The sequence below is a fragment of the Lonchura striata genome, chromosome 9 (genome assembly GCF_050655825.1).
Source record: "Lonchura striata isolate lonStrDom1 chromosome 9, ASM5065582v1, whole genome shotgun sequence".
NCBI classification, from domain to species: Eukaryota; Metazoa; Chordata; class Aves; order Passeriformes; family Estrildidae; genus Lonchura; species Lonchura striata.
The window spans coordinates 16,965,727-16,976,608 of record NC_140711.1 but is presented as its reverse complement, the minus strand read 5'-3'; the positions used below and the strand labels follow the sequence as shown (position 1 = coordinate 16,976,608).

Here is a 10,882-nt window from a genome sequence, read left to right as displayed (position 1 = left end):
TTCCCAAATGTTAAACACTCATGCTTTATCAGCAGATACCTACAGATGTATTTTGCTAAAGAATAATCAAATCCAATTAACTTATCTTGCAAAAGAAGAATAGCAGGAAAGGTATTATTTTCCCATTATATGTTGCAATACTGATAATCCCCATCAACTACTTAACAAATGAAATTCTTCACATTAAGCTACCTACAGATCACTTTACGGAGGTCAAAAAACAGAAATAATGAAACCAATTAGTAAATAAACATACAAGCAGGTGTTCCCATTTGCTCCCTCAATCTCATCTTTTATTGACAGGATTTGAAACAACCTCTGGCATAATTTGAAAGTGACCAGAAGCATCTAAAAATCTTGTTATAAAGCCCTTCATCTGAGGGAATACTACGCTGCAGAGCTTCTTACAGTCTACTGAAAAAATAAAAATGATGCATCATAAAATACAATTATCTCAACTTTTAAAAAATGTAATTCAATGTACAAGTGAGTGAGGGGGGAAGATTTAAACCTTCTTAAGTTTTCTAGTCTATCTAGATTATAACTAGAATATTCAAGTCAGATACTGCTTAATGTGTTCCTACAGACCAGTTTTGAAGAGGAAACCTGGAAATCACTATTCTAGTAGAAATACAACATCCCCCTCTTCTTTCTTCCTTCCCCTGTTACCCAAGGGAAGTCAAATAATTATTTAAAAAAAAAATCTTACCTGTATAAATGATTAACATATGGGTTTACACCCAGTGAATTCATCCAGTTTCTGAAAGTCCTTTCTTCCTTACTTTCTCCTATGGTGACAAATACAATTCTGTATAAGTTATTGGAGAAAATACTTTAATGAGCAATGTTTAAATGCTTCTCATATCTCTCACCACCCCCCTCCCACCCCAAAAAGAGTTCATAATTTCCCAAACAGTAGTCTATACTACAAGGTAATCCTATGCAATTCAGATTCACTCAGTTCTGGGCACAGGGCAGGGCAACTACAGGGAGTAGTATTATTAGACTATATTTATCTCAGTAAATACAATTTGATAAAATACAGAAATTATTTTTTGTTATATTTCACATAATTCATATATCATGGAGATGATTAATAATAATTTCCTGAAACTAAAATAAGTGGAAACTGCATTCAAGAGTTTGAGAGAAATAACATATTTTAATTAAAAGTCAGGACTAACACATGAGGCACTACAACTCCACTCTCCCCTCACAGAATTTGTAAATATTAATTTGCAAAGGGCCTCCCCAAAACAACAGATTTCATTTTTTTTTAGTTCTTTGCACTGAAAACATGGAGAGGTAGTGTTGTATTGGTTAACTTTGTGAAGCTATTTATACTGCTGAGGGGGCCAGTTATCCTCACAATTTTAACTAGCAATTCTACTTATAATAACTGCAGAAAATTCATTAGAAGTAAATCCCAATCTTCACTTTCCTGACATACATTGCTTTTATTATTACAATCACGAGTCCTAACCTAATTATCTTTCTCTATAAAGTTACAGCTTGCAATAATGAATTAATTTTCTACATATAACTCTACCTAAATTTTAACAACATCTCTGTAGCCATATACATGTGAATCAGTGCTGCATAAGCTGTTTTCTTTTGCATCAAAGAGGAGCATTTGAGAAAATATTTAGCCTGAATATGTAAGCTTGGAATAACCTCATCACTTTGTTCCCCTGGGTTGATAATCCACAGTTAAGAAAACAGGGAAGACACTGAGGAGGGAGAAAACCTCTCCAAACAATGAAAGAGCAGATTTTTTCAGACTGAAGCACAAATATCTAAGCAAAATTTTTCTCTGCTGTTTTCATTTGCTCCTTAGAGGGTAACAATACCACGTTTGTCTGATGAAGTCTATATAGCATGACAACTGTCTCATTTAGTACTGCACTTCTAGACTGACTAGAGAATATTTTTGTAAAATGAAGCTACTGTGTAAACATGTATTTATCATTAGACTAGAAAGAAAATCTCTTTAATATTATCTTTTCATGCCTAGACCTATGTCATAACATTGAATTTTAGATAGAAGCTACCATTTTAATCTAGGTCTCTTACCCTTTTATAGAAAAAGCTCTGGACTTCAGAAATTTCAGCTATAGTTTACAGCTTCTAAGAGAATAAATTTTATTTTTAAAGTTTCAGCCATCTTACCAGGTTCTTTCCTTTCCAATTATTATAAAATAGCTGATATTCAGCTTACTGATACATTTTCTAATTTTCTTTTCATATGCAATTCAAATTAGTGTTTGTTTCAAATATTTACTTGTAAAAATAACCACAGAGCCACTGATGAAACAGAAGAAACAAAGAAAAATACTATTTTGCAAGATCAGAGAGCTTTGTTTCATGTATTTCTTGCTACATTAAAAATTTAAAAGAACAACCACACTCTGTGACAAAGTTATTAAAAATATCAGTTTTTCCATTTAAAAACAATCATAACTCAAGAATGATATATAATTTAAGTTTCTAAAGAATATATTTGAGATGATAGTATTTTGAAGCAAGTGCCTTGTGCTTTTAAAAATAATTTTATGGTTACTGAGCTTTGAGTTGATTTGCAGTACCTAAAATACTGACTGCAAAGTGCTTTTAGGAATACTTGTCCATTACAAAGACAGTACCAAGGTTATTTAGTGAACTCTTACTAAACAGCGTAGCCACAAAACCAGATACTCAGCAACTGCACTCAGACTGAGGATTTTAAAATGCTTGCTTAACATTGTTAGGAGAATTCAAAGTAGACAAGCAGAAGCAAGAGCATGCAGGCTGGGCCAGGACCCTTTTGGAAAGTGAGAGTCCCGGAACTAAACCCAGCATATATTTAATATGCCACTCAAAACAAGCCACTTTATCATGCAATACATGAGTCTTCATAAGTTTTCCAGATGGCTGAGAACTGACCGATTTTTTCTCTCTATTCTTTTATTCAAAATATACCTTGTGATCCTATCAGGAGCATATCTTCTGCTGAGTGGTGCAGCAGATAGCCAAAATCATTGGGAAACTGCAGAAAGGGGGCAGAGCTACACAAAAGAGAGAGGAGCAAATTTGGTAGTATCCTTTATATATATTGCCATCTCTTTTTTTGAGATCATTACACTGTGGAACTGAGTGGAGAGCAGCCATAGGGAGGGGAGCAAGAATCCAAGAAACTTGGAATAAATCTAAGATTATCTCTGGAACACAACTGAACTCAAGATACAGTTGCATCCAAAGTTCAGCCAGCCTAAGTGGGAGTACTTAACCCTCTTCTGGTGGCAGCCATGAAGGCTGCCTCGAATCCAAGCAACAGGACATATATGCTGGAGGAAAAGTGGGTGGACACAAGTCCCTCCTCTTCCTCCCCCCAAGTACTCAGCTTTCTTTGTGACTTTGACTCCAAACTGCTGCTTTCCCCACAAGCGAGGGGCTCCTTAGATCAGCAGCAATATGCAAAGGTGGTGCAATAACTGAGCTCTCCACCCCCACACAGTATCCAATGTTCATTTTGCTATGTCAGTATTCCTGAGAGATATGCTCTCCATATTTCAGTGCAGATCACCAGACACATTATCAGGGTGGATGTCAGTTTATGCACAGCATTAACTGTCTTTAACTGAAGAGGACAGCCACACCATGCTGATCGGGTGGGACAGACCCTGAAAAGACTGAATGTACACAGGAAAATGAAAACTTTCAAGAAGCTCTACTCACTCACACATGCCTACAGCTTGACATCTTGGTTCATGGAAAGCCCTTACTGGCTAAACCCTCCAAAATACCTGTATGGCATTTGACTTACTGCAACTCTTGCCCTTGTTTTATGTGCTGTGGGGCTTTTTCCCTTCCCTTTTACTTATGATGGCATATTAAAACAATAGAAAAATGTAAGAACAATGCAAAAAATCAACCAGAAGAAGACAGATGACTAAACAATAGGGAAAAAAAAGAACGGAAAATTGCAGAATAAACACTTTTATGGAGTACAGAAAAGTACTAAATACAGTACCTACATTAGGAGGGGTCAAATCTGCATTTCATGAAGCAAAACAGGAAAGCATTATAAATTATGAGTCAGATTTCAACAGACAATCTATGATGAAACTATTAAGAAATCAATGTCATATTGTATATCACTAGCTTGAGAAAACATCAGTACAAACACAGAACTTAATGGAAAACAAATAATACATTAACAGGATAAAAAACATTAACAACATTGTCTTTGGGCTGAAATAACTATGTTGATAGTTTAGATCTACTTGACACCAAGGGAATTATTATTTGAGGGCAAAAAGGAGTCATCTACTTTTCTTTCAACAGATAACATTGGCATGATTATCCATCTCTAAAATATATACTGTAAATACTAAGTTAAATTTGGCTGGTATTTATCATTACAAAATCACAGTCTAGCATTCAGTTGATTGTAACTTTTTTAACTGGTTTGGCTGAGACTTTGATCTCCATCTAAATGTTTCAGAAAAGTCCAGAAAATAATTCAACTCTTTTTTCCTATGCCATTGAAAACTCTTCCAAATTTAACCAAGTTTTGAGTATTTCAAATCACACCAGCAATTTTATCTTCAGAGCAGAGAAGCTGAACGGAATGTATTCCACCTCTACACAGCTCCTATATACATTTCCAAGAGCTGACATTTCTAACAAAACTGAAGCAGAGGAAGAGCAGACCTTTCCTTCAGTCATTTGTCCTGGCCAGCAGGGACTGCAGTGAGTGGCCAGCAGGGACTGCTATCACAGCTGAAAAGGGAAGACAACATCCTGCGCTCTACAACCTTTATCACCGCTAGCACCCAGCTGAAGCTAGAAGAGCAAGAAGCCTGAAACAGAAATGCTCTGAGAGGTACAAGATTTGTGACACAGGGATGCAGCAGCACAGACAAATAATGAAAAAAAAAACAGGAACAAAGGAAGATGGACTCACCTAGATGGAAAGGAAACCTGATAGGAACAGTAAGAGGAAGGCACGAGAAAGCAGTGCAGAGGACTATGTGAACATTGCTGATGATTCTCCTGAGTGCAGCACCCCTGATTCTCACACTCCTTTGAGGTCAGTGAACAACTGTGAAATACACTGGTAGGAGCCATTCCATTATCCCGGATTAGCTGGTCCACAGCAAGGGCAACAGCCAAAGATTGTTACCCATTATCTCTTTATCTCTGGCATTAGAGATCTGAACCGTACAGTTAAAGGCCAAATTCCCTGATATGACAGGATCTATACAGGCTGTTGATGCCATAGATTAATACAGGCTGCTGATACAGAAGCCTTTAAGAAAAAAGTTTCTTACTTTAAAAAGCAGCAAACATACACACGCATATATATAAATGCACTATGTGAAAACCACTTTTAAGGACTATTACAGTTACATATGATAGCACTGCAAAGAAAAGCTAGAATTTGTACATCAGCTCAAATATAAACAGCATGGAAAGCAGCACAGGAAACTGAAAGGAAAGTAGGAGGACAGTTTTTGCTCCTGCAAATGGATGACAGAAGGTTATTCAGGAATAACCATTTGGTCAGGCTAACACAAGTGAACAATATACATGCTACTGGGGTTTTCTGCTAAGGTTTATATTGGCTGCTAGTAAAGTAAACACAGGCACCACCACACAAGGATCCTACATCACAGACTAGAACGAATACCTAAGTAGAAACTACTAATAGTCTTCTCTTCTGTATAGTTAGAAAGTTGAGTACCTTCTAATAAATTGAGATCATAAGATGAACTGTCAGGCTTGTGCAGGGCTGGATATGTGTTAAAAAGATTTGCAACAAAAGCCAAATTGAGCTTAGGGTTCCCTGCAACTACATCAGCTGGAGTTACGAACTGTCTGCAGCCCAATTTATCTGCCTGTTGGAGCATGTATTCAGCCCTCCTCAAGTCATTTTTATCCTAAAAAGAAAAACAAACAGAAGTTAATTTACAGTTAAGTCTAGTACTAGATTTTACTGAATCATCAGGTAGGGAAATCTTTAAATGACCCACGTCAGTTCCTCCCTCATTCTGCCAATGCCTGAGCTAGCTCTTACAGCCTGTGACAATTCCCCTCTGCCTTCTACTGTACTTCACTTCTGTGGCTGTTAGCACAGCATTCCTCATGAATCACAGCAACTGCAGCCAGGAGTGTAGAGATTAGATTTCCATTTCCAGGCTGTTGATTCCCATATTGTGTATCCTCCTACACGTAGCAAAGATTCACCATCACTGCTTTAAGCTAGTATTCTCAAGTAATTCCAGATCATGCCCAAAACAATCAGAAAGAGTTTGAATGCTTCCAACTTTGTAGTTTTAATGTTTTTTCTCTTAATCATCGTAAGTTGGCAACTTATGCTTTGTTCATTAGTCTTTATTAGTAATATACTGGTTTATTACAAAATTTGATCATATAAACTATAGGAAATTACATGGAAAAAATTTACTTCTACTCTGTCACTCTCAGAAAATCCCAAACAAGAACAAACAAAGCAAACAAGGATTTTAAGAGACCTGAAACATGTAAGAAAACAATTTTGCACATGGGTTTCATGATTATAATGAATAACAAGATTATACTTTAGATTCTGATTGATATATAGGTATCTCAGGCATGCAGTTCAACTTTGTATCAAATGCACTCCCAGAATAATCTTTCCAACAGGCATTATGAAGCAGCTTAGACAAGTGTTTCCACATGCTATTTGGTTAGAGGAAGGAACAACGGTTTTGAAGTCTATTCTTCTTCCTTGTCTGAATTCCAGAGGAGGACAACTGAGCAGGTTGTTGTAATATTCATGTTGGATGACCCAACTGAAAATCAATATACACTACTCCAAGTGAAACAGCTCCAAACACTTGACTGCAGGATGCATTATCCAGTTTAAGCAGTTTGTACAATTTACTCAAGTTTTTCCTCATTTAAGCTTTTATATCACTGAGGAATCTGGCTAAGTTTTTGCACACCTTAGGAAACAGAAGAGGATTCAGGGACAACCTAGTCACCAGAATGTTGGATACATACACAGATGTCTCAGATAATTCCAGTCTATTTTATATTTCTGGATACTTACATGAAATCCTGTAAAGTCAATTTTAATAGGCAATTGTTCAAGGTCATCTCCTTTGGGTGCAATCTGATTTAACAGATGGTAGTATGCTCTTGAGTCCTAAAACAAACAGTGTAACATTAAAAAATAGGAAAAAAAGAAAAAAAAAAAAGCATCAAGTATGTAGCCTTCCCTCGACATTTATTACTCTAATAGTCCAATCCAAAAGCCATAGGAGTTAAAAATACAGCACCCTAATTTTAGTGAATATGGATGATGTCATACAGCCATTTTACTATACCCTATTTCATATAGAACTTACTTAGCCAGATGACAGAGAAAAGGAATATCTACTAATTTGTCTGGACAATGCTAGTTAAATTTATTCTGCTGAATATTAACTAGACTGTTGTAATAAAGATATTCAGCAGCATAAATTTATGTAGTCACCCAAAAAAAGGATCCATTTTGCAGTAACAAAGTAGAAGAAAAAATAAACCCCTACTAGTTCTAGGAGTATTTACTGCTTCTCTTAAAAACCATATCATTTTTTTTTACCATAGTAGCAGTTTTCATATAAAACCCTCCTTACAGTCTGTTTTAATAACAGCCTTCTTGGTAGCATTCGAAAATATGTAACTTACAATTAAGGACATGGTTTTCTCCAATGAAAGGAGGTCTAACCACATTAATGGAATCTTCCCCCTTTGCTTTCAGTTTTAAAAAGTTGTGTTCTCTCATCAGCTGGGCTACTGCACTGCTCTGCCTGCCTTTGCAGAATGACTGAAGAGAGAATTATGGAGCTCTGCCATCTGCCCCCAGGAACCTTGCAGCCCCTGTGGCAGTCAGCTGACACACCAGCAAAGCAGTGACTGGCAGTTATTAGGCAGCTAGTAAGGTGGTGCAAATTATCCTAAATAACTCCAGTAGCCATCTTACAACATCAGAACTTCCCTATCAGCTTGCTGGAAATGTTCACTTTGCACTGTGATATGATAATAACAGGGGATGAGCAACTGAATAGAAGAGATCAAAATAATGCTCTTTCAATGTTGAAAAATGCAGGATAAACCTGCAGCCAGGTAAAGCAGATTAGTATTCTATCTAAACTCTTCTGATCTGACAATTTTTTTTCTATGCAATATGTGTTTTAATACCACAGTGTTTGATTATGAGAAGAAATAACTACATACCTTAATGTCTTGGCTGAAGTTACTGATTTTCTGCCACCCTGCATTGGCCAGATGGTAATTCACCCAGCGTAGCAAGAGCTCTTCTGGGGAAAGTTTCATTAACTGATCCAGCTCTTCCCCTTCATTTAGCAAGGCAATAAGAGCTAAAAGCAAGTTTGAAACAAAGCTGAAATCACTGCTATTGTGGTCTGAGCTAATTCCAAGTGGCTGGCATTGCTACACCTGGAATTACTCTTACCTTCATTTCTGGAGATCTCAATATCAGCAAAAAGGCCAACTTTAATGATCTGCCACAAGAGTCCTAACACCAAGTGTGGCTTTCCTTCTTGCAAATCCTGTGATCCAATATTGACAACCGTGCAGCCAATGGCAGATGCTGAGTTCAGAGCCAGGTTTAGGTTTTCCTATTTGGAATATCATCATTTAATAAACTTGGGAGATTGTTCATATTAAACTTTGGAAGAAATAATGCATTAGTTCAATGGCTTCCAATGGAAAACTACACTCTGGAGGTTTTTGTGAACTACCTTGCACCTTACCAAAATTTAATGAAAACAATGACAGTGTTTAATATGGACACACCAAAAAGTTGTGGACCACATTCTGCAGCTGGGATTACTGAGGAATATTTTAATCAAAATATATTTTGCAATTCCTAAGTATCAGTTATACAAATTAAACAATGCTGCTTAGCATGTGCTGTATATGCATTGCATTGATTTGTATAAATATCAGAAGCTTGATCCTGAAAAACACGTTCATATGGAATTCCTGCATGGAATCCAGTGCAGGATACTAATGACATCACTGTCATCCCATCTTAAATCTTACACATTTATTCAAGCAATTGTTAAACTGTAATTGAATGAAGAGCATAAGAAAATCGTGACAATTCAAAACCCTGGCACTCAAAGTAAAGCTAGTGATTGTCGGAGATGTTGACAGATCTCACCAGTGTTACTATTTTCTTGTGTCATATTTTATTATCTACAGAGGCAACAGAAACACATGCACTATCACCTCTGCTGACAAATGTTTTTTAAATAAATAGTGATTACAAAACCCACTTGGAGGATTTAGGACATACTGTGGTTTAACTTTTCATATTTTAATGTCACTGCCTAAAATGAAAAGTCTGTCATTTAATGGAGGCTTTTCATCCACAATTTTTTCTTATTGGGTTAGTAACTTATGGATCTACTTCCCTGTCCAGACCTGTACCCTTAAACTCTAACTAAGTTCTTAGTTTTTAAAAACTGTTTCTGTCAGACTTTCCCATGACTTCATTCACAATTAAAATAAATCTCATCTTCTGTCAAAGCTGCTCTCCAGTACTGAAAGTGCATCATCCTTTCACAGAGTATACAGCCATGCAGTTACTTTCTGGCTAAAATATAATCTGGCCATCCACTCAAAGTCTAAATTTATTTTCTTCAGGTACTCAGTAAGGCAAAACAAAAATAGCTTATAGAGAGAGAATTAGGGAAAACAAGAAAAAATTAGTTTTTCTGTAAATTATCTAAGAAATAGGAGAATACAGTAGAGTTTATTAGAAAATAAAATCTCATACTTCAGAATTTTTTTTACTACATACCATTTAATTTTTTTTTTCTCCACCAGGAGAACTGTCATTAAAACAGAAAAATACTTTACTTTTTCATTTGTGGCAAGTTCCTATCCATGCAATACTTACAGAAATAGTGAAAGGAGTGAGTTTTTTCTTATTAATAGCCCTTTCATCAATTGTATCTGGCTGTGAAAAGTTGATCATTTTGCTAAGAAAGAAAAGTCAAGAGTTTATTAAAACTTCAATTTCTCAGAAAATATATTATTTGGTTATAAACTACTAACACTAAACTACCTGCAAACAATTCTGACAAGATTAAAAAAAAAGACCATCCTCTAAATCTCCTCTCTCCTATTAAATAACTGCACATTCATTTAGAATGCTCCAGATAATATATTGCTTCTTCATTTTATAATTAATAGATCATATCTATAACTGTCAAAGAAAGTTCCCGAGATTAAAACTGTAAACCAAAGTAACTTAAATGGTCTCTACTGAAAAACTGTAGTATAATCAGTATATTTCTGCACTGCATTTCTGTAGTACCTCATATCTACATGGATTTCAAAGACTAATTCACATCAATACTAACAGCTAATCCCTTGTTACCATGGTGTGTTAAGTACCAGGAATCCACTTTAACTAGAAAGTTACAGCAGACTAAAGTTAAGGGACCTACTATATGCTCTATGTTTTGCCATGGATTTAATTCAGATTTTTGCTCCTGATAGCCCATGATTTAATGACTATAATTAGTAACTTTTAAAAATATTTAAAATAGTCAAGTTCTTTTAATTATTTCAAGTAATGAATTTATGAACTGTTTAATTATCTCCTTTATAAACAGCCTGCATATATCTGGCATGTATAATTATGGGTCTGAAGTGGATAACTGCTTCTATAACATATACAGAGTCACATAGAAAATATGCTAAAAATCACATTTCTATGGGCAAACAGATTTTCCCCACCTTGCACCCAGATTGAAATATTTAAGAGTGGGGTCTTGATGTTCAAGCCTGTCTAAAGTTTTCTAATTCATGTCACTGTGATCAGAATTTAACCTTTGAG

The 10,882-nt window shown here is 35.8% G+C and overlaps 1 protein-coding gene across 6 annotated transcripts in view; it reads right to left on the bottom strand.

The window, feature by feature from the left end:
* The window catches only part of PLS1 (plastin 1), a 43,402-nt gene that overhangs the window by 5,914 nt on the left and 26,606 nt on the right, over nt 1–10,882 (bottom strand). For all 6 annotated transcript variants that reach the window (XR_014957202.1, XM_085587144.1, XM_021536934.4 and 3 more), the window contains exons 6-11: nt 9,938–10,019; nt 8,483–8,648; nt 8,245–8,387; nt 7,076–7,171; nt 5,726–5,921; nt 710–788 (exon numbers count right to left, since the gene is read on the bottom strand). Coding sequence is in view for 5 of the 6 variants with exons in the window: in XM_085587144.1 (XP_085443270.1) it covers nt 710–788; nt 5,726–5,921; nt 7,076–7,171; nt 8,245–8,387; nt 8,483–8,648; nt 9,938–10,019 (762 nt within the window). In the remaining variant the exon portion in view is untranslated. The remainder of the gene's footprint in view (nt 1–709; nt 789–5,725; nt 5,922–7,075; nt 7,172–8,244; nt 8,388–8,482; nt 8,649–9,937; nt 10,020–10,882) is intronic.